The sequence below is a fragment of the Sorex araneus genome, chromosome 5 (assembly GCF_027595985.1).
Source record: "Sorex araneus isolate mSorAra2 chromosome 5, mSorAra2.pri, whole genome shotgun sequence".
Classification (NCBI taxonomy): Eukaryota; Metazoa; Chordata; class Mammalia; order Eulipotyphla; family Soricidae; genus Sorex; species Sorex araneus.
This window is the reverse complement of record NC_073306.1, coordinates 38,753,192-38,777,338: the sequence shown is the minus strand read 5'-3', so window position 1 is coordinate 38,777,338 and position 24,147 is coordinate 38,753,192. Positions and strand designations below refer to the sequence as shown.

The 24,147-nt window shown below is 53.2% G+C and overlaps 1 protein-coding gene across 3 annotated transcripts in view; it reads right to left on the bottom strand.

Annotated features, from left to right (window-relative positions):
* The window catches only part of EPHA10 (EPH receptor A10), a 43,356-nt gene extending 21,343 nt beyond the window's left edge, over window positions 1–22,013 (bottom strand). Inside the window, exons 1-5 of one of the 3 annotated variants that reach the window (XM_055140280.1) lie at window positions 21,409–22,013; window positions 16,716–16,780; window positions 15,079–15,757; window positions 6,949–7,092; window positions 6,143–6,493 (exon numbers count right to left, since the gene is read on the bottom strand). In XM_055140280.1, the coding sequence (XP_054996255.1) occupies window positions 6,143–6,493; window positions 6,949–7,092; window positions 15,079–15,757; window positions 16,716–16,780; window positions 21,409–21,514 (1,345 nt within the window). In that variant the 5' untranslated portion in view covers window positions 21,515–22,013. Of the gene's footprint in view, window positions 1–6,142; window positions 6,494–6,948; window positions 7,105–15,078; window positions 15,758–16,715; window positions 16,781–21,408 lie in introns of all 3 variants that reach the window. The other 2 variants (XM_055140279.1, XM_004614318.2) reach the window with 2 other exon arrangements.
* Window positions 22,014–24,147: the final 2,134 nt, after the last annotated feature.

The window sequence follows — 24,147 nt, the reverse complement described above, 5'->3', positions numbered from 1 at the left end:
TTATTATTATTATACACTGGGGCCAGAGAGATAGTACAGTGGGCAGGGTGCCTGCCTTGCATGTGGCCAACTCAAGCTCAATCTCTAGCACTCCATATGGTCCCTGAGCCCACTGGGAATGATCTCTGGGAGGAGTCAGGAGTAAGCACTGTGAGGTGTGGCAAAAACATTATATGCTACATATGTATTAAGAAAACAGGGGTGTGGAGTGGACTAAGAAGAGGTGGGGGGCTGGAGCGATAGCACAGCGGGTAGGGAGTTTGCCTTGCACTCGGCCAACCCGGGTTCAATTCCCAGCATCCCATAGGGTTCCCTGAGCACCACCAGGGGTAATTCCTGAGTGCAGAGCCAGGAGTGACCCCTGTGTATCGCCAGTTGTGACCCAAAAAGCAAAACAAAAACAAAACAGAAAACAAGTCCTGTTCAGTAGGTACAAAGTTAGTTTTGTGGGAACTGGAATAATGATATAGCAGGTAGGGCATTTGCCTTGCACTGGCACCTCATGTGGTTCCCCAAACCTGCCAGAAGTGATCTGAGCACAGAGTCAGGAGAAAGTCCTGAGCACCTGTAACCCTAAAACAAAGAAACAAAAACAAAAAACACAAAAAAGTTTTGTCAGTTGGGGATTTGACTCACTGGGTGAGGTCCTGGGTTTGAGCCAGTGCCACCAAAAATATTAATTAATAATAATAATAATAATAAAATCAAGAGAAAAAACAAAACCAAAAAATGAGTTTTGCCAAATGAGAAAGTTCTAGAGATCTGTTGTATTTCAATGCATCTGTAGTAACAGCAGTGAACTCTAACCTGAAAATAAGGCTCTAAGATGTAAATTTTAATGTTTTTAACCACAAGGAAAAATATTGATGTCCAAAAATTTAATTGAAGCAATTAAATCATCTCTCTCTGTGGGATGTGACTCAAGCTTAGTCCTTGTTAAACTTAGCGATGCCAATGAGGCTAAGGCTCACTCGTCTAGATTATGTTGGATGGACAGCAGCCAAAAAGGAGAGAGAGAGAGAGAAAGAGAGAGAGAGAGAGAGAGAGAGAGAGAGAGAGAGAGAGAGAGAGAGAGAGAGAATATGATGTCTCCACGAAGGCTGGGACAACTGGGTTTCCAGGACGAAGATTATGTGTCACTCTAGGTATAGTGAGGACAGGGATTTCCAAGGAAAAATGCTCGAAAGCAGCTAGATAAGTAGTTCCTGGGTTCCCAAGGGGTGTCTTAGTGGGAGATGGAACAAGCCAGCAGGTGGTTAGATGGAATCGCCCAAGGAGGAGGAGGAAAAGCTGGAGGAAACTGGGGCTGGAGAGGTAGAACGCAGACAGGGTGCTTGCCTTGCATGCATCGGCTGACCCAGGCTCAATCCCTGGCACCCTATGTAGTCCCTCTGTGCCTCCTTTCAGGAGTGATCCCTGAGCACAGAGTCAGGAGTAAGCCCTGAGCACCACCGGGTATGGCACAAAAAATAAAACAACAGCAAACAAATAAAAGGTCTAGGAATCAAGCCCAAGAGACAGAGGAGGAGAGTGGAGAGAAGGTACAATCGGGCATTTGCCTTCCATGCAGCCAATCCACATTTGATCCTTGGAATCTCATATGGTCTTTGAGCACCACCAGAAGCAATTTCTGAGCTCAGAGCCAGGAAACCCCTGAGCACCACTGTGTGTGCCCCCCAAAAGAAAACAAAGAGAGAGAAAGAGAAGAGAGAGAGAGAGAGAGAGAGAGAGAGAGAGAGATGCCTTTGTAATCAACTCAAATTTCTTTGTAATCAAATGGGTAAGAGGAACAGAAGCAAGGGAAGAGAATATATATGGAGGCTCCCTCCTCGGATGGGGAAACAGCTCAAGTGGTAAAGCCCAGGCACTTCTATAGGAGGCCCTGGGCTCAGTCCCCAGTGCTAGGGGAAAAGAAGTTTCCTCTTGATCCTTCAGTTCCTAGCCTGTGAACGGCTCCACATGGTGACACAAGCTCATCTGCTCAGTGGACCACCAGAGGAGCCAGCAGTGGGTGTTAAGGGACCAGAGGATGATTCAAAGTAAGGGCTGGCTTTGAATGTGTCACAATGTGGAGGTTCCCGAAGGGAAGTCGGTCTCAGAGGGCTGTCTCCAATAACTGCAGACAGGACAATGCACCAGCGCTCACTCTTTGCAGAGTGGACTTTATAAACCATCCAGATGCCAACCCCCACCTCCACCCAGCCCCTCCCCACTTAAATGGAAGCAGAAAGCTGGGGAGAAGAGCTGAAGCCCCCCCTCTCGATGAACGGGTCCTGCTGGTCAGCTTGGAGCAGGGGAGGGGCCGGGAGCAGCCTCTTTGACAAGGCCAGCAGGACTGGATTGAAAAGTGCCATTGTAGAGAACCCCCAGGCTCTGCTGCCCACCGTGTGACTCTGCCTCCTGTCCTAAAAATAACTTGAAAGACCCTTTATCCTTCTTCCCACTGACTGACCCTTAAAAAAAAAAAAGCAAAGTCTTTGTCAAGTGGACAATACACAGGCTTCACGCTGACCACTGCTTTTGAGGAAAAGTGTCCTTCTCTGAGGCTGGAAAGACAGAACAGTGGATAAGGCACTTGCCTTGCACGCGGCTGACCCGGGTTCTATCACTGGCACCCCATGTGGTCCCCAGAGCACTGCCAGGAGTGATCCCTGAGCACAGAGCCAGGAGTAAGCCCTGAGCACAGTTGGATGTAGCCCAGTCCCCCCCATCAAAAAAATGAAAATTGTCCCTCCCTGTCCCCTCTCCACCAAAATTCATATGCAGGGACTGCTCCCAGGAAAGAGGGCATAAAGTGGGGGGACAGCTGCTAACTGGGAGGGGACTGGGGGAGGGGGAAGACAGAAAAGTCTAGACTTTTGAAACCTCCAAAATGGGACTGAGATAGTGTAGTGGTTACCTGCCTGGAACAAACCCTCTCTGGCTTGGTTCCATTCCCAGAACCATATGGTCCCCTGAGTATCTCCAGGCATAGACCTGGACACCCCTCTCTGCCCCCAGGACCAGCAGGATGGCCTGGGTAACCCAGCACTGCAGGGCCCAAGCAGTGTGGAGGAGAACTGCCAACAGGATCTCCTGAGCACTGCTTGGTAATGCCCTGTCCCATCCCACTCCCCCAAATAGCAAGAAACAAAAACCTCCACTTGTCAAAATCATTCGATGGCAGAGTACAAAGGGACTGAGCAAGGCCTGCTAGATCTGCTAGAGGAAAGTTTCATGGCTCCTGAGTATGCCGCTCACAACTGGCCCGCAGCGCCCGCCCTCCAGAGAGATTTAGGATGAGATCAGCGCCCAAGGGGCAAAGAGGACAGCGGGCACGACTGAATGTCTGCTCATCCTGCAGGCATGGGCCACGTGTTGATTCAGGATGACTCAGTTTAATCTGATTGTCCTAAGGCATTTGTGTCTGCTCCCTCCTTGGCCAGTCATGGGTTTATACTGAGCTGGATGCATTGCTCTGGCCGGCCAAAGGGAGAAACCAGTCAAGGGGAACAGGGATCCGGGAAGATCTTCTTTCTGCTAAAATGGAAAAAACTGCCTACCAGGAAGAAAGCACTTTCACATGCAGCCAACAGGGTTTGATCCCTGGCACCCCATATGCTCTCTGAACCCTATAGGAGTGATCACACACACACACACACACATATATATACACACACACACATATATATATGTGTGTGTGTATATATATATATATATATATATATATATATTTCCATTTAAATGAACAAATGTAGAAACTCCTAGTTGGCAGTGCCAGCGAGCAGCATTCAATCCACAGAAGCTAGTACTTTCATTAATAAAATGGAAGCAGGAGTCTTTTCCAGAACACAAGTTTTAAATCCATCTGTGCCAAAACAGAATTATTGGACTGGGAATGTGGCTAGGATGGAGCATGTGCCTTACATCTGTGAGGTCCTGGGTACCATAGAGCTCTCATGCCTCACGGGGTGTGACCCCACAGACACCACCCCCCCTCCGCCCCTTTCACATTTCAACATAGGACTGGTAATATGCGACCAGATAAAAGGTTTGTATACTATATTATATATAAGGGATTTTTTTCCCTCTCTTTTGGTTTTTGGGCCCAACCTGGCAATGGTCAGGACTTCCTCCTAGCTCTGCACTCAGAGGTCATTCCTGGCAGGCTGGGGGATCACATGGAGTCCAAGGATCAAACTTGGGTCACCAACATGCGAAGCAGGTGCTCTAACCACTGTACAATCACTCTGACCACACTGGGTAGTGCTCAGTAGTTACTCATAGCTCTGCACTCCTAGCAATGCACAAGGGACCATATGGGATGCCAGGGATTGAACCCAGGTTGGCCATGTGCAAGGCAAATGCCCTACCCACTGTACTACCCCCAAAAGGCATTTTTATAGTAGATAGTTCTAGATAGGAATATAAAGATGAATATAGAGGTGAAGGGGGAAACATATGTTCTAAGATATTAATAGTGTTTATCTCTGGGTAATGGGATTGCAGGTGTTTTTTTTCCTATTCTAAACTTTATAAAAATAGAAATGCAGCAGCAAATGTTAAATCACAATAGAGATAGTGAAAAGCGGAATTGTTGTTCCAGCAAGCCAAATTGAAAAGTCTCTCAAATGCATAGGAAATGGATTAAGACCTAAAAAGAATAAAGGAAGTGACAAGGTTTGAGATGAGAAAACGGATCTACAAACTAAGGCTTACAGAGACTCTTAAGAGAAATACTGGACAGAGATATCAGAAGTTCTAATCAAAGTTCGTACTGAAAAAAATTTTTTGCCAGGGATAAAAAAATATATGTGTATGTAGATAAAAGTTAACCATGGGCTGGGGAGATAGAACAGAGGGTAAGCTGCTGACACAGGTTCGATCCCCAGCACCATCTACAGTCCTCTGAGCACCAACAGGAGTGATCCCTGAGCACCCAACCAGGAGTGATCCCTGAGCACCCAACCAGGAGTGATCCCTGAACACAGCTGGCTGTGACTCAAAAATTTAAAAAATTTTACTAGGTTTCAGCAAAACTCAATGAAAAAGAAGTCCATATTGGCTAAATTTTATTTTCATAAGTAGGTTAAAAAACTAAATATACACACATGTATATGTGTGACTACATATATACCAAGCTACTCCTAAAAGAATGAAAGTCATCCTTGCTTTAGACACAATGACCAGAAGACAGGAAGGAATCACAACACCATCCAATGTTCTCAGATAAGAATCCATTCAGGGGGCTGGAGCGATAGCACAGCGGGTAGGGCGTTTGCCTTACATGAGGCCCACCCGGGTTCGATTCCCAGCATCCTATATGGTCCCCCAAGCACTGCCAGGAGTAATCCCTGAGTGCAGAGCCAGGAGTAACCCCTGTGCATTGCTGGGTGTGACCCCCCTCAAAAAAAAAAAAAAAGCAAAAAAAAAAATCCATTCAGGGAACATCCCACTCACTCACTTAAACTCTCAAAGGCTTCTTGAAGGTGTATCAGCACCTTCTCACTCACCCCAAGGGAGCCAGAGGCAAACCAAGTAGTTTCAGAAAGAGGACTCCATTCTGAGCTATGAAAGGGCTGCCGTCTTCCTCAGTCCAGCTCATTCCAGACCCAGAAACGGGACTGTTTTCCAAAGGATTCTATCACCTGTCAGGCCCAACCACGTGCTTCTGACTCTAGGGACTAACACTGCAAAGCCCCTCGCGGAAGCTAAGGCTTGGGGGAAGTTGGGGAGGGAGGGGGTCCCACAACTGGTTCTCTCTTCCTGGGGCATTAAAGGAAGTGGAAGTACGGCTGTTTCCTCCTGAAATGTTTGTAAAGGGGGGACAAAAGGTTCAGGGACTCCCACATTTTACCCTTGGGAAGAGGCGACAAGCCACGTGGAGCTTGGAGCAAGGACCCTCTGCGAAGTCAGGAAAGCGGGGTGGGGTGTCCCACTGGCTCCTGGGGTTCATTGCAATGCTCCTGTCCTCTCTGGGCCTGGGCCATCATCAGACCCTCCCCAGTGTCCCTCGGGCAGGGGCTGGCCCTGGTGGGAACCACCAGGCCGGGGCTTGTGGGTGGTCCCCGGAGGGCGGCTGGGCGCTCCCTGGGAGGCGGCATTTGCAGCAGCTCTGGTCCCCTTGGGGGCTCGCGAGCGGACGCGCGGCGGGCGGCCTTACCCCCGGGCCCGGTGGAGACGGTGACCTGCGCGTACGTGGCTCCCGCGGCGGCCGCCGGGCCCGAGACGCCGTTGAGCGCCGCCACGCGCACGGTGTAGCGCGCCCCGGGCCGCAGGTGCAGCAGCGTGGCGGCGCGTTCCCGCAGCCCGGCCTGGCGCGGCACGAAGGCCACGCGCGGCCCGCACGGCTCGCACGCGCCCGCCGGGCCCTCGCGGCCGCAGCGCAGGCACAGCAGCGAGTAGGTGACGTCGGAGCGGCCGCCGGAGTCGGCCGGGGGCAGCCAGCGCAGCCGCAGCGCCAGCGGAGAGCGGCTCAGGCTGTACTGCAGGTCCCGCGGCGCCGACGGCGGCCCTGCGGGGGACCGGACGGTCGGCACCCAGGGCGCGAGGAGCCGGAGGCCGCCTGGGGGAGGGGGGCGGGGGACTGGGGGTCCGGGGCTCGAATGTCTGGGGTGCAGTGGCAGAGTGGGAGGAGGGGAGGGAGAGGGGACAAGACTGGGGGGCTGCGGGTACCCCGAACAAAGCGTGAGAGGGGGTCTGCCCCCACCCCCACCTCGTCCTGGTGGGAGAACAGGGTGAAGTGAGGGCAAGGGTGGGTGAGGGTATTCGCCCTCATCCCTCTGGACCTCGTTTCCTCCCCAAGGCTCCCCCCCCCCCCCCGCATCCCTGCCCCCGGTTCCCCTCCTTCCACCTCCACCGTTCCCCACTCTCAGGCTCTCCAGGGAACGCCCCCCACCCCCTACCCCCGCCCTCCCCAACACCGAGGCCCAACCCCCGCCCGGAGAATGCGTCTGGAGCGGGACTCACGGGTGCAGGAGGCCGAGGGCGGGTCGGTGGGCGAGCGCGCGTAGCTGTCCTGGCATACGCAGAACGTGGAGGCACTTTCCAGGGCCTGGCTGTGCTCCGGGCACGGCGAGCAGAGGGGCCATCTCCAGGACACCTTGTAAAACCCTGGGGGACAGGCTGCCGGAGCACGTGAGGGGCTTCCCCACTCAGCTTCTCTCCCCTGCCTTCCTGCTCCCCTCACCAAGGGGTTTATCTCCGGCAGTGTTCTGATGGGACTAGGGTGCTCAGCTACTCCTGCACTGCCCAACGGGGTGTCGGGGTGTCGGCAACAGAACGAACCACCCACTGTCACCTAACCCTTAGCGGTGCTCGATGTGTGCAAGGGAGTATTTTTACTTGTAGTTCATTTAATCCTGGCAACTCGTAGGATTCCCCTAAAAAGCGAGGCAAGAAAGGCTCAGAGAGATTAAGTCACTTGCTCAAGGTCCCATAGCTTGTAACTAGTGGGATCCCAGCCCGAGGTGACTAACGTCAGTCCACACGGTAGGTACAGCCCTGATGTCCATTGAAGAAAACAGGCCACTCTTTGCAGTCTTGTTTTTGTTTGTTCGGGGAGAGTGGTGTGGGGGGTCACACCCATCAATGCTCAGAGGCTTCTCCTGGCTCTGTGTTCAGGAATCACTCCTGACAGGCTGAGGTGCAGGGATCAAACCCAGGTTGGCCCCATGCAAGGCAAACGCCCTACCCACACAGTGTCCCATCACTCCAGCCACCACACTTCGCAGTCTCGATGTGAAGAGAGAGACGTGAACAACCTCCACTGGGGATTCCACCATTACCCAAGACACCTACACACTCTGGGTTATACAAGACACACACACACACACACACAGAGTTAAGGCTCATTCACAGGACACACAAACATACACACAAAAAGCACTCACACACAGAGTTAAGGCTCATTCATAAGACAAACACACACACATACAATCACACACATAGAGTTATGGTTTATTCACAAGACACAAACACACACATTAAACATATAATCACACACAGAGTTAAGGCTCATTCACAAGACACACACACACACACACACACACACACACACACACACATAAGGCTTATTCCCCCACCTCCACCCTTGGGTTAATCCTCCACTATCATGGCTAGTTCTGAAGGTGGTGTGGAAGGGCATGGCGAAAAAAGGGAACAGTGAAAGTTTTTGTAAAAGTAAAGTTGAAAAGAGTCTTGACTTCTCTCACTTCCTGCCTCACCTATTACAACAATATTGTTAATATCCCAGCAAACTGGCTTTGATGCTGAGTTGCATCACTTATTTGCTGTGTTGCCTTAGGTACATTGGTTTACCTCTCTGAACTGCCATAAAACACCTATCTACAAAAGGCTATAGGAGGAGCAATTGAGAGGAAGCGTGTAAACTGCTTAAACAGGCAATATTCACACCACGGTAGTAGTAATCACCATTCTCCACCCCAGCACTGAAGTGTAGACATCCACTTAAAGAAAAAACGGGGATAGAGAAAGTGCAGTGGGTGGGATGCTTTCCCTGCAAGTAGCAGACCTGGGTTCAATCCCAGGCACTCCGTATGGTCTCCTAAGCACTGCCAGGAGTGATCCCTGAGCACAGAGCCAGGAGTCACCGCTGAGCACCACCAGGTGTGGCAAAAAAATACATAAATAAATAAAATCACCAGCTGGACTAGGGAGGGAGAGAGTGGCCCTGGCGCTCCCCTAAAAGTCGGAGTGCTGCTTCCCAGGTTCTGTGCCCCTCCCCCAGCCCCAGCCCCCCAGACTCCTCTGGCTCTTCCCCTAGTGGAGCTGCTTCCAGGAAGGCTGGCTGCGCTCCAGCCCCCAGAAGCTATCAGTCCAAAGGAGAGTTGCTGGAGAAGAACTTCCAAGCTGTCTGGAGAAGGGGAGGTCGAGGGGGTTCCCCCTGCCTGTGAGGGCTGAGGCCACGAGGGCCGAGGGCCGCCTTGCCAGAGTGCTGAGCAATACGTCTCTGGGCAGAGCCTTCCCAGCCAGGAGCCTTCAAAAGCCTTCAAGACAAAGCCTGGGAGCCGCCCCCACCCCGGCACTGCAGCAGCAGCTGGTCTCAGAAGTTCTGGTTCCTCGGAGTCAGAGCTACACAGTATGGCAGGCAGGGCACTCGCTTTGAATACAGCCCACCTGGGTCCTGTCCTCGGCACCCCATATGGTCCCTGAGCACTGCCAGGAGTGAACCCTGAGCCCAGATCACCTCTGGGCATTCCCCCCACAAAAAAATTCTGGGTTCCAGAAATCGCAAGAACTCTGCCACTTTCCATCTTTCCATGACTCTCTGGTTTCAAGAAACCATGAGCCAGCCGCGGCCTGAGAACTAGCTGAACTGAAGCACAGGCTTTGCATGCAGGAGGCCTGGTTCAGTCCCCAGCACCTCACGGTTCGCCAAGCACAAAGCTGGCAATAGGCCCTGAGCACTGGCCAAAACAAACAAACAAGAAAAACCAAACCAAACAAAGAAAAAACAGACAAAACCATCAGTCAAAAGGGAATGATCCCAATGGCCGGTTTATCTTCCTTATAAACAGGAGTGATCTGTTTGCAGGATTGCTCAGGTAGGGAGAGAATGCTGGAGGAGCCTGTGTGTGTGTGTGTGTGTGTGTGTGTGTGTGTGTGTGTACTGAAGATGCTGTGGATATAGGTGTGGGTGTTGTGTGCATGTGAGTGCTGGAGATGCTGTGTGTGTGCTAGAGATGTTGTGTGTGTGTGTGTGTGTGTATATGCTGGAGATGCTTTGTGTGTATGTGCTGGAGATGCTGTGTGTGTGCGTGTGTGTGCTGGAGATGCTGTGGATATGGGTGTGTGTGCGTGTGTGAGGGTGTGTGTGTGTGAGGGTGTGAGTGTGCGTGTGTGCTGGAGATGCTGTGTAAGTGGGGGGCCGAGTGTGTCTGCTGACGGTGTCTTCTGTGACTGTAAGTGAGTGCTCAGCGGTGCCTTATTGCCGCCTTGGCCTGCGCCCTGGGAGGGCTGGGTGGAGGATCCCATTTGTCCCTCCCTCTCTTCTCAAGGTCAGAGTCAGAGCAGCAGAAAGTCTAGTTCCTGCGCAGGGCCCCGCCCAGGCTCTCAGTGGCTGCTCCCCCAGTTCCAGCCTCAGCCTTGACTCACACCCTCTGAAAGCAAGCCCACCCCCAGCCGAAAGCCAGTAGGTAGAACCTTACTCCTGTGTCAGGTGTCCAGAGCTTCCCCGTGTGCCCAAGCACCCCCATCCTTAGCATATCTGCTCCAGGGCGATCTGCCCAGAGCTGGGGACATGGGGCATCTGTGAGGATATTCACCCCTTGGCGGTTCCTGGCCGGGGACAGCTCGGGCCTTGTCCTTTGTCTCTGGGCCTTGTCCTGTGGTTCTCTGGGTAAACTCCTTCTAACGCACATTAAGACAAATTCCTCCCTTAATAAGCTGTCCCTGGCTTCCCGGCCAGCCTCTGCTCCCCAGGGCAGAGCTGATGATGTCATTGCATGTGGCCTCTGTCTGCTCTCAGCCAGTCTGAAATGGGATTAGGGCCCTGAAAGCCAGCTCTTAGCCCTCCTCTCCCCCTTTTCCCTTCTTCCCCCCCTCTCCACTGCAGAGTGTTCGGCCAACCCTCCTCCAGCCCCTTCTCGCCACCAAACTTCTCAGCAGCTGTATAGTTTGATGCTCCTCTGGGCCCTGAGACACATAGTACCTGGAAGTGCCACGGGTCCTACTGTCCACCGAGACACGTGCCTCTCTCTTATCTCCTGGAGGCTGTCTAGGGGTCACTCCCTCCACACCTGGCCGTCAGGCCTGCCAAGACCTCCATCCACACCCCGCATCCCTCTCCTCCTTGCTCCTCAAGGAGGAGCAAGAGGGGATGCCCCACCTCCTGTTGCAGGGCGGCTTCCTCCTCCTCCTCCTCCTCCTCTTCCACTCTGGACCCCACCCCAACCCCGCCCTGGCTGTTTCCATGATTCTCTGACCTCCTGATTCCTACACAGTGCCTTTGCTCTCAGCTCTTTCCTGAGGGAGAGTAAGGAGCTGAGTCCTCCGAGCAGTTGGGTTATTAGGGTGGAGGCAATCAGCAAGGCCTCATGTCCTCAAAAACAGCAGCAGAGGCCAGAGAGTGCTCGCCTTTCGTGGCTGACCAGGGTTCAAGCCATGGCACCCTGAGCACCTCCAGGATTTATGCCTGAGCAGAGCCAGGAGTAAGCCCTGAGCATTGCTGGGTATGGTCCAAAAGTAGAAAGAAGGAAAGGAAAGGAAAGGAAAGGAAAGGAAAGGAAAGGAAAGGAAAGGAAAGGAAAGGAAAGGAAAGGAAAGGAAAGGAAAGGAAAGGAAAGGAAAGGAAAGGAAGGTAATAAGAGAGAAATGAAAGCAGGAAGGTAAGAAGGAAAGGAGTAAAAAAAAAAAAAGTAAATACAGCAGCAAGCGGGCTGAAGCTATAGCACAGTGGTTGAGCTTTCGCCTTTCACGCTGCCAACCCATGTTCGATTCCTCCGCCCCTCTCGGAGAGCTCGGCAAGCTACTGAGAGTATGGAGTCCACACGGCAGAGCCTGGCAAGCTACTCCTGTGTATTGGATATGCCAAAAACAGTAACAATAAGTCTCTCAATGAGAGACGTTACGATGAGCAACGGGATGACAGTGACAGTGACAGCAGCAGGCATCAACAACTCTGAGGCATCAGTAATAAAACCCTTCCTCTAAATGATCACTGTATGAGTGAAATGCAAACACAAAAGTGCATAAGTTTGTAACTGTACATCACAGTGATTCTCTAATAAAAATTAAAAATAAAATAAAACCCTTCCTCTGGGGACAGACCCATCCCACTCTCCCACACCCCCCTCAGTGTCTAAGTAAGTCTCTCCCACCTCCAGCAATGGCCTCACAACCAAATCTCAGGACATCAGCCCCTCACCTGCACTTCCAATCCCGGCCATCACGAGAGGCCAGTTTATCCCAGGCTCCAGCACCTCACCTGCCGCCTCAGCCCCTGCAACTGGGCTCTCCCTGTCCCTCACCTGAAACTGCTCTCCCCAGGGCCACCACGCAGGCTTCCTGACCCTCCCTGTGCCTGACTGCCCCCAACACTGCAGGCCATTTCCTCACAGACCCTCCACCTCTCTAGCCTGTGTATGACCTTTCCCCCATAACCTCCCGGGGCCTCCAACCTCTGGCCACTCCCTCTCAGGAAGGAGAGACCCTCTTGCTCTCTTTCCCCACTAACTATTGCTGCTCTATGAGAGTCCATCATTGGTCCTCTTTTTTTTTTTCTTTTTGGGTCACACCCAGCGATGCACAGGGGTCACTCCTGGCTCTGCACTCAGGAATTACCCCTGGCAGTGCTCAGGGGACCATATGGGATGCTGGGAATCGAACCCGGGTTGGCCGCGTGCAAGGCAAACGCTCTACCCGCTGTGCTATCGCTTCAGCCCCTGGTCCTCTTTATTTAGTTTGATGGTTTGGTTTCGGAGCCACATTGGTGGTGTTCAGGCTCCTGGCTGCATGCAAGCAAACGCCTGACCCGATGTACCATCTCTCTAGTCCCCAGCACTGGCCCTCTTGCTTCTCATATGTGGAGGGGTTGAGGGGGGTCAGAGATTGAACTCGGGGCCTCCTGCATCTGAAACACATGCCCTGACCCTGCGCTACAAACCCCGCCCTCTGGCCACAGCTCCCCCAGGCTCCCTGCCCTGTCCCCAGCACACACAGCTTGGGCAGTAGCCGCTCCCCGTGGCCGAGCCCCACACCCACCGTCTAGCTATTTCCACGTGAATGCACCATGTTTTCTACCCCAGTGGGTTTTCTACCCCTGTCCATTCATCCTCCAGAAACGCACAAGTCAGCAAAGGCCTCACACGGTCACCTGGTGCCCCACAAGCTGTCTCCATGTCACAGCCCACCTCATCGCTCAGCCGTCGCTGCTGCTGCTGCCCGTCACACCCTGTGCTCTTGCTCCTGGTCTGCGGAACCATCCTCCTTCCTCATCTTCTGGCCTTAAATCCTTCTCCAGTCCTTTCTTTGTAATTGCAGCTCAAGAGATTTTGAAAATACAAATCCAAACACATCAGATTCCCACTTCAAATCCTCCCCCATGGGTCTAAAGCGTAAAGTCTAAGCTCTTCATCTCGGTGTTCAAGGCCCTTTGTGATTTTCTCCTGCTCGCTTCCTGTCTTATTGCTCCCCACGCCCCCACATGTCTCCTGCGCCCAGTCACGCTGACCTGCCTCGCCCCACCAAGCTGCGTGCTCTCCTCCCACCGTCATCATAAAGCATTAGGCTGCCTGAAGCAAGGCCTTCTAGCCATCCCCTTCCACTTAGGCTCGGTTAGCCCCTTGCTTCTGTTGATCTGGAGTCCAACCTGTGGTCCCCGTTCACCCACGATAGGTCCATGGGGTCCCTACCACAGAACACATTCTGCCATGGGCTCTCGGGCTGCAGAAATTAAAACAACTCACTACCTGTGCACAAAACGTTTTATGATTATTTATTTTTGTTTGTTTTTGTTTAATTTGGGGGGGTTTGGGCCACACTGGGCAGTGCTCAGGACTTACTTCAGTCTCTGTGCTCAGGGATCACTCCTGGAGGTGCTCAGGGGATCATTTGCGGTGTAAGCGATCGAACTGGAGTCAGCTGCGTGCAAGGCAAGTATCTTCCCCACTGCACTATCTCTCTGCCCTTCCCCCGTCAAGGTTCCTTTATTTTAGTGGTGGAACACACACACACACACACACACACACACACACACACACACACACACACACACACACACACGGTAACTGCAGATCTGAGGGGAAGCACAGAAACAGGTGCCACAGGGGGCACTGAAGAGCACAGTGATGGACCCTGACCTACTGGGAGAGCTCAGGAAGCTTCCGGCCTCCAAGTCCCTTCACTAAGTCATATATTTCCCCTGGGAAGAGGGGGTGAGGTTAGTTTTTTTTGAGTCAATAAATCCTCAATAAGTGCAGACAATTCTTCAATTTATTCTGAGTGGCTGGTTGACGGGGAAAAGGAGAGCAGCTTTAGTCACTTCCTCTCATTGCGGGAATTCCTCCGAGTAGCTTTAATTGCCCTGTTGTAATTTTTAACTTCTTCCATCTCTCCATCTAAGCTAGGAGTGTCTCAGGCGCTAAGACTCTGCCTCCAGAAAAGAACCTGACATCGAAGAAGCACCGCCTGATCTCTCTACACAACGAGTGCACCCGCTTACCCTGGGGCTGTAGCAATAGTACAGAGGGTAAGGAGCTTGCCTTGCACGCAGCCAACCTGCATCTGATCCCCGGCATCCCCTAAGCTCCCTAACGGATCGGTTCCTGAGCTCTGAGTCAGGAGGAAAAACCCTGAGCCCTGCCAGAGTGCCCCCCCCCCCGCCAAAAAAAAAAGTGCCCCACCCCTTTCCCTCAGTCCTCAGAGCCAGGGGAGAAAAGAGGCTCTTGCTTGATGCCCACAAGCCCAAGAACCCAAAAGAAGCTCCACCAAGAAGGGTCTCTCCAGGCTTCAGTGTCGACATCTAGTCATTATCCAACCCCCCATCACTGTCCACTCACTCTGCCAGCTTCTGACTATTCATGTTGTTGAAGAGAGGGGGTTCATTCCCTAGAGCGTAAGTGCCCCAGTAGCCCATAGGTGGCAGAGGTGGGGCACTGCCTGCTCCTTTAAGCATGAAGTAAGCAGCACAGTGCAGTAGAAAGAACTGGAGTTGGGCAAATCTGCTTGATATGTCTCTCTCTCTTTCTTCGGTGCTGGGAGTCAAACCCAGGACAACTGCTCTATCATAGAGGTATGCCTTCAGCCTCCCTCTTTCCCCGTATCTTGGCAAGTGAGAATTAATGTCTCTGGGCCTCTGCTGTCCTCCTCAGTGAAATGGGGGCGGTGCTTTATGTGACGGTAGTAAATAAAGGAGAAGGCCTGTGTCAAGTGCCTATCATAGTGCTTGAAATACATATCCCCTTAGACGGGTGCGACTCACTCCCAGGGGACCTGACTCAGGGGCCCTGCCTCACCCTACTGGAAGCAGGAAAGATCAGGACTCCAAGCCGGGTGCCCCTCCCTCTCTGGTCTCTTGCATCTAGAGTGCACTGTGATGGCCTCCTGCATGCTCCATGCGCCCCGCAGCCCCCTACATACCTTCACAGATATCACCCCGTTCCTGAAATCCGGCACTGCAGCTGCAGCGGCCCACAGGCACCAGCCACTCGCCGTCTGCGCCGCAGTGCATGCGCGGGGGGCTGCCTGGCTCCCCTTCCGAATGCGCCACGCAGGTTCCCGTCACTTCCACCAGCGTGGAGAAGGCGCTCTCTGCCGCCGTGGCTGGAAACACCGCCAGGCCACGCACCGTGGCCCGACACTGCTTGTAATAGACGCGCACCGAGACCAAAGCCACGCATGCGCCCACGTCCTGGAAGGCCAGGTGGAAACCCCGGCGGTTGAGCGGGCCGATCTCCCGGACCTCAGTGTTCAGCTTCATCTTGCGTTCTCCCAGGTCGCCCTGCGTGAAACTCTCGTCGGCCGCAATGGTGTCGATCTTGCGGGGCCGGCTGCTGCCGGGCCGGGGACGCCCACGACCTAGGTCGACCTCGGTCTCTAGGTAGTAGACGTTGAAGGTTTCCTTGCAGGTGCCTGCGGCGCCCGGGATGCTGCTGCAGTCTCGAAGTGTGAACTGCAGCTCCACGAAGATGCGCTGCCCGCGGCCGCGGCTGATCCAGCCTGTCTGCAGCCAGTTGTCCTGGTTGGGCTCCAGCACATTGCACACCTGGTAGGTGCGGATGGGCCGATCATGCTCGTCCACACCACTGATCTCCTCCCACTGGCAGTGAAGCGGAGGGGTGAAAAAGAGAAATGTGGGCATCTCAGAACCAAGATGCCCTCAGGCAGGGTCTGAGCCCAGGGGGTGTCTCGTGTTGCAACTCTGAGCCCCTCCCCCACCAGACAACCAACATCCCTGAAATGGTCAGATGTGGAGCTGGGAGCTAAAGAAATACACAACAAACAATGGAGGCTGGAGCAATCGTACAGCAGGTTGGACACTTGCTGTGCATGCAGTCAGCTGGGGTTCCCGCCCAGGCATTCCATATGTTCCCCCCTGCCCTGCCAGGAGTAAGTCCTGAGCACCTCCAGGTGTGGCCCCCAAAAATAAATAATAATAATAATAATAAACAGAAAACAGAGACAGTGAGATTCAAACCTTAATTTTACAGATGAAATATGAAATTAGGCTCCAAAGGGAAACTGAGTCTCCAGAAGGAAAGTGATGATGAGACATGCATTCGAATCAATCAGAGCCAGGAGCAGTGTCTGGAGCCCCAACCTGGCACCCACTGTTCTTTCTGGGACATGGAGGTGCTGCCGTATCTGGCTTCTCCACCCAAGTGTCCAAGGTTCTTTTATGATTCCAAGTCTTTTTTTTTTCTGTCAACTTATCAATGAACAACTCTTCTAGGAAGAGCTACAACATGCAAGGGACCGTCCAGCCCTCAACACTACCCAGCTAACATTTCAATTCTTAGACACAGCCAGGCCAATCATTTGACGGCCCCTCTTCCCCTTACACTCATCTTTTTATCTTTTTCTTTTCTTTCTTTCTTTTTTACTGTCTGGCTGAAGACGCGATGTTTTCTATCGGGCACTCTGGCTTGAAGCCAGGGCTGCTGGAGACCGCATGCTTTGAGGAGCATTTTGATCTGCTGTAACCAGAATGAGCTAAAAGAATTAATCCTGGACCACCAGAGAATCCTTGGGACATGGAGGGAAAGGCTTCCACTTACGCCATTACTCGGTAGTGCAGTCCAGCCCAGCTCGGCTTGGGAAGCTTTGGAGTCCAGGAGGATGACTAGGGAGAGCAGAGAACAGACATCAGAAAGACCGGGAGCTTGGGATTCTTTTTGCTTTTGCTTTTGGTCACACTTGGTGATGCTCAGGGGTTACTCCTGGCTCATGCACTCAGTAACTACTCCTGGTGGTACTCAGGGGACCATATGGGATGCAACTGAACTCGGGTTGGCTGCATGCAAGGCAAATGCCCTACCCACTTCAGCCCATTGGGATTTTTTTTTTAATTTTAAAATTTTATTTTCATAAGTTTGTTCACATTAATTAATTATGTTCAATATTTCAACACCTAGGGCTGGAGCAATAGCACAGCGGGTAGGGCATTTGCCTTGCATGTGGCTGACCCGGGTGTGATTTCTCTGTCCCTCTCGGAGAGCCCAGCAAGCTACTGAGAGTATCTCGCCCACATGACAGAACCTGGCAAGCTACCCGTGGCATATTTTATATGCCAAAAACAGTAACAACAAGTCTCACAATGGAGACTTTACTGGTGTCTGCTTAGCAAATCAATGAGCAATGGGATGACAGTGATATTTAGTGATATTTCAACACCAATCCCTCCACCATTACACCTTTCCACCACCATTATTTCAAATTTTTCCACCACCATTCAAGCCTGCCTGCCACAGGCAGATTCTAGATAATTTATCTTCTATTGCTGATTATGAATATCATGAGAGGTCATGTGGCCAAAAAAGTGGCCGCACACTCCTGGAATTCTAAATATGTAAATATCCAGAGACATCTCTGCAGGGAGTTCATCCATTTTGAGATTCATTTATGAGTCTCTGGGTCAAGGCCGGTGGTATGCTTAAATATGGCCCAGAGGCAGTCCATGGGCATGACATCCAGGACCCCGGAAGGGGTGGGGAGACAGGAAGGGACAAACCTTCTCTGCTGCCAAGTGGCCTGGCATCTTCAGACTCTGTTCCCGCATACCTGGGTTTTTCTTCTGAAAGTTTGTGGCCACCAGGGGTTCGTCTCGAGTGGGCAGAGAGGGCACCCCCACTCCATCTGAGGAGCCTTCGTGAAATTTGCTCGCACAGGGTCCAGAGAGATTTCCGCACAGGGTCCAGAGAGATCTCCTGAGAGCTGCTGTCTACCGGGATTCACTGCTGTGTCTGAGCTTGGGATTCTTTGGTGAGTTCACTGTAAATTTGCTGCCAGGTTTTGTTTGTTTGTTAGGTTTGGTTTTGGTTTGGGCTGAGTCCTGGTGGTGCTCAGGGATTATGCTTGAGGACTGATCCCCGTGGTGCTTGGTGGACCGTGCAGTGCCAGCCTCAGACCTGGGCCTCTTTGGTGCCAACGCCTCTGTTCACGCATTGAGCCATCTCTCCAGTTCTAAACTTGACACGTGTGGGGGTGGAGAATGTGGCAAAGAACAGGATATGCTTTCCCCACTCAATTATATCCCCAGGGTGTGCATGCATGCACAGTTGAGGTCCAGACAGAGGCAGCCATAATGATTATGGAAGGCATCTGTGTTAATTTCCTGTAGCTGCTGTACAAATTACTGAAAACCTTGTGACTTAAAAGAACAGGAATGTTTCTTCTTACAGATCTAGAAATCAGAAATTGGAGATTTTGTTTGGGGGGGCCCACACCCACCTGTGCTCAGCATTTATTCCTGGTTTATTCCTCAGGGTTTATTCTGAGTTCAGGAATCTCTCCTGGGGTGGCGGGGGCGGGGGAGTTGGGGAGGATCATATGTGGTGCAGTGAATGGAACCCAGGTTGGGTCGGCCACATATAAGCAAACACCCTACCGGCGGCACAATGGTTTCAGCCCCTGGAGTCTGGGTGTTGACAGACTGGTTTCTTTTCTTTTTCTTTTTTTTTTCCCTTTCTGCTTTTTGGGTCACACCCAGCAATGCACAGGGGTTACTCCTGGCTTTACACTCAGGAATTACTCCTGGCAGCGCTCAGGGGACAATATGGGATGCTGGGAATAGAACCTGGGTCAGCCGTATGCAACGCAAACGCTCTACCCACTGTTCTATCGCTCCAGCCCCCAGACTGGCTTCTTTTGGAGGCCAAAAAATGAGAATTAATTTCCTTGCCTTTTACAACTGCTAGTGGACACCTGGATTCCTTGGCTTGTGGTCCATTCCTCTTTCTTCAAAGAGTTTCACCCTAGTTTCTGCTTCTGTCAGCACACTGCCTTCTTTGCTCTGAGTCTTTCTGCATCTTGCTTACAAGGATCATTGTGCTTACACTGGACCATTCAAGTAATCCAGATAATCTCTACATATCAAGATCCTTAATCGTATCTGCAGACTTTCACTATTTAGGATAACACTTATGGGATTAGTATGGAGACATATTTGGAGAGTCATTATTCAACCTATCAGAGGGTCCGTGGCAAGTATGGCTAAGATTCACTCCAAAATAGGAAGATGTCAGTGATCCCTAAGTCTTCACAGATCCCCTTCACTATAAGTGGCTGTCAAGAAGAAGAAAGGCTGGGGAAATGGCTCAAAGTTCTAGTGCACTAGGAGACCTGGATTAAATCCCTGGCACTGCATGATCCCCCAAACACCGCTGGGATCAACTTCCAGGCACTGAGATATTAGTTGGCCCTGGCATCACCAGGTGTGGCCCCCAAATAAAATAAACAGTAATAGAGAAGGAGGACCAGAAAGATAGTTCAAAGGGCTGGAGCACATGCTTTGCATGCAGGAGGACTTGGTTTGATCCCCAGCACATAGTTCCCCAAGCACAGAGCAAGAATAGCCCCAGAGGCACCAGAGACATAGTGGGTCACTTGCCATGCATGTCACCAAACCAGGTTTGATTCCCAGAACCTGATATTGTCCCCCATTCACCATGAGGAGTGATCACTGAGCACAGAGCCAGGAATAAGCCCTGAATACTTCTGGGTATGGCCCCCAAACAAATAAATCCTCAGAGAACTATCAGTGTGGATTAAAATTTTTTTTTTGCTTTTTGGATCACATCCAGCAATGCACAGGGGTTACTCCTCACTCTGCACTCAGGAATTTCTCCTGGCAGTGCATGGGGCGACCATATGGGATGCTGGGAATCGAACTCGGGTCAGTCACATGCAAGGCAAACACCCTACCCACTGTGCTATCGCTCCAGTCCCCTAGTGTAGATTTTTAAAAAAAGATAAAAGTGAGTGCAGCAGGGGCCAGAGCGATAGTGTCTGCCTTGCATGCGGCTGACCCAGGTTCGATCCCTGGCATCCCATATGGTCCCCCCCAATCACCGCCAGGAGTAAATCCTGAGTTCAGAGCCAGGAGTAAACCCTGAGCATCACTGGATGTGACCCAAAAAAGACAAAAAAAGAAATGGGTGCAGCCAAGGATTACTGCATAGCTCTCAAAATCCATTTAGATGCAGGGGCTTTTCTGAAGTCTGGGCCACCATGAATGGAGGATAACCAAACCTTTTTGGTTTGACTCTGGGGAAAACAAACTGGAGAGATCCTCCAAGCTACAGAAGAAATTAAAATCTCTCCCCTCCTTCCCCAGGGGCTGTCACCTCCACTGTCTTTGAAAGCATGCCCAGGGGTCCTTTCATATAGAAAGCCATGACCTCTGCTACATCAGAGAGATTTGAAGTCATTAGCTTCCCCCCGGTAGGCACCAGGCCAACATTCTGAATTCTGGTCTCAATATCAGTCCTAGGGAAGCACAGGTTTGGACAGTATAGCTACAGATCAGAGAAAGGAGCCAGGCGATCCTGAAATGTTGGACGATTACTCATCTGGAGCTTAAGCAGGGGGGCGGGGCTCTAAGGTGAGGGCCTCTCAGAGGGTTGGCTTCAGATGCCTCTGAGATCGTGGGAAGGAGATCCAACAGCGTCCTGATTTCCGTATAACTGACAGCACATTAGAATTACATATTGGAAAGCGTCAGCGATCCAATGCCCAGACCAACCTGGCAGTCAGCGTCTGAGATTCCAGCTCCTCGAGATTCCAAACCTCGAGTATGAATATGATACGCCTGAATTCAGCTGAGCATACAGCTCCCCAAAATCCAGAATCAGAGGCAAGATGCGAGCTCAAGCACCGTGCGCAGCCCCGAGCCCAGAAATGCAGACTTCGCCGGTTAGTCTTCCGTTCCTAATTCAGCACTGCGGACAGCTCCCTCTCCAGCGGGTCAGACGACGCCCGGATCCAGCCCGCCTGGACGCAGCCCGCACGGACCCGCGCTCCATCTCCTTTTTGCGCACGGTGGTCCCCCAGCATCTCCTGTTAGGTCTCCATCCCGCCCCCACCCCCAACGCTCCGATCTCACCTCCGTATCTCCACGTCTCCTCTGCTCTCTTCGTCTCCCCGCCCCCCACATCTCCCACCCCTGACTGCTCAGCCGGTCAGTCTCACCGGCCCCAGAACCTGAGCTTCAGCCTCCCGGGTCTCCATGCAACCCCCAAACTCCTCAATGCCTCTCCTCATTGCTTAGCCACCTTTCTCTCTCTTTCTCTTTCTTTTTCTGTCTTTTCTATTTTCTTTTCTTTTTCTTCTTTTGCTTCCCGCTCCTGCTTGCTTCAAACCCCAGGACGACTCTGGTCTCCATGCGACCCCTTCCCTCAGCACTCACGCCCCCCAACCCTCTTATCTGTTGGCCGCTCCCCGGGCTCCAAGAACATGCACCAGTCTTCTCACCTTCCTCCGCGGTCCCGGGCCTCCCAGGTCCCAAAAGCAGCGCTAGGCAGAGGGGCATGAGGCAGAGGAACAGGCGCAGCGGATGTGGGCCGCCGCCGGTGTCCATGGTCCGCAGACCGAGCTGTCAATGCGGCGGCGGCTCCAGCCGCGCCAGCGCCAGCCCCGCTGAGCTGTGCCCCCAGACCCAGCGCCGGCTGGGGGCGGGATCTCGCCGGTTACCTTCATTCATGGGGACCAATCACCGGGCACCGGGGCGCGAGGTCCGCCAATCCTCGCTCGCGGAGGGTGGAGCTTCGGAGGCTAGAGGCGGAACGGCGAACTGGACTGGGGAAGGAAAGGGTCCCGCCAATCTCCAAACCGTGGGGGTGGGGCCGCGCCGAGAGCCGGCCGGGCTCGCGGGGCGGGGGGCACTGGCCCGGGCGGCCCCGAGCGCTGAACCTTTGCCTCTCCCTCTGGAGCAGCGGACGCTGTGGGCGTGGCCGGAGGAGGGGCGAACCGCCGCGAGACAGCGCCACTCGCAGCCGAGCTAACCTGAAGCCCCTCTTGTTCCCTGGATTTAGGGGAGGGGGGCTTTCCACCTTGATACCCGGACCTCAGTTCGGAGGGGCAACTCTGGCTCCTCGAGTCGGCTTTTGCCTCCAATTCTTGGCTTCTCCCGGTGTCTGCAGCTCCTGGTGCCTCCTGGCTCCATTCCGCCCCCTTTTCTACACACACACACACACACACACACACACACACACACACACACACACACACACACACACACACACACACACACACACACACACGAGGGAAAGACCCCCAAAGAGCAGAGTCTGCAGGACCCAAAGACACCGGGTCCCAGCAGTGCTTCCGGGGCTGAGAAACCCCGCGTGCCCCAGAATTGGGGGGCGGTCGAGTCTGCATACATAAAGGGTCTGTGCCTAGGGCCCAGGCTGTTGCTGCCCGCGCCCCACTACCACCGCTTGCCCGCGTCAGTTCGAGCCTGAGTCTCTTACTTTGGTCCTTCCCGGGGGACCGGGGAGGAGAGGGGCCACAGGGACCCCGCCGCGGCCGCGAGAGGCGGAGGATCCTCCCAGAGTTTAGCAAAGAAGACACGGGCCAGGGACACGGAACGCGACCTCTGTCTCGTGAAGGTCATTTACGTGCCAGCTGCGGGGTAAGGCATGGGTGGTGCGAAGGGCTGGAGCCCTCCAGGACCGGGAGGCGGCTGCTGAGCGCCACCATCTGGGCTGGACTTGAGCGGAGAAAGCGCCACCCACCCTCGGGCTTTTCCAGCCCAGCGCTTAGGGCTCCCCCACACCCTCGCTCCTGGGCGGGCGTCGCAGCTGGAGAAACGTGAACCAGGAGAGAGTCCTGTGTCTGTGTGGTCTGGGGGCCCGCGTGGCCGCATGTTGTACGTCTGCATTCTTCTCCCTATCAACCCACACTTCCTGCATGCGTGCTGGGGGGGGGGGGAGCTGGGGCTTGGGGGGAGGGGGGACTTGCTCTGCCCCTCCCACAGCCCAGACCTTCTTGAGCACCAAATGTGATCTAAATCCTGGCATCTGGGGCACCGAACATTCATAAACGGCTCTCTCGCTCGTCTGGTCCCTCGCTCCGTGAGTGAGTGTGTGTGTGTGTGTGTGTGTGTGTGTGTGTGTGGCATGTGTGTATACCCAACTTGCCCATTCACTGACTTGCTGACTGGGCAGGAGGGGCCGGAGGCTCCTTTGCCCGCTGGAGGAAAGGTCACCAGGAGGACCTGGGGCTGAGACTCCCAGGGAAACTGGAGCCCTCGGAGGAAGCGGGAGGCGGGGCGACAGCAGGCCCTGGGGTGCAGGCGGGGCTTTTGAAACGCTCTACCTGAGAGAGTGCTCCCACACCCGCCTCCTCCCCATCTCCATTCTCCTCACGCTTGCTCTGCCCCTCCCCCAGCGCTCCGAGATGGTATTTTTAGAAGCTGCTTAGAGATCCAGGACTCCTTTCATTTCCAAACGAACCCTCTCTCCACCACCCCTCACCCTCTCTTCAAAACCCAGACCCATCCCCTTTGCAGGCTCTAAGGTACCAGAAGTATCTTCCTTCCCACCAAGGCTCCCGGGACTTCATCACACAGGTTCTGACCCTATGTGCTGAAACCAAACCCTCCTCACTTCCAGCAGGCTTCACAAGGACTACGGGGTCAACCCTCTGGGGGATTCCCCAAGAACACCCTAGCTGTCAGGAGTCTGGATCCTTCCCCTTCCACCACATACACCTGCAGGCATCTTGAAGAAATGGCCAGACTGAGACTCAAGAGAGGGGGAAAGAGGAAGAGAAAGGGTGAAAGAACCCTCTTTCTGAGCCAGAGCGATAGTACAGTGATAGGGCATTTGCCTTGCATGCAACTGATGCGGGTTTGACCCCTGGCATCCCATATGGTCCCCTGAGCACTGCCAAGAGTGATTTCTAAGTGCAGAGCCAGGAGTAACCCCCGAGCATTGCGGGGTGTGACCCACAAAGCTCCTCTCCAAGAAACCCTCTTTCTTCCTCTGCAAAATCCGTTTCCATCTAACCAGAATGCAGAAGCCATGGTGTAGTCAGACGAGACAAATCAACCTGATCTTAAACAGAGCTGCTCCAAGGTGGGGGCCACTCCTCTTGGAGGCTGAGGGATAGAAGTGTTGGTGACGAGACACAGGAGGACCTTAAAGGGAAATTTTGCCATGGTTTATTGCCTTGTACATGTGGAGGGGCACAGTCTACCATGGACAACTT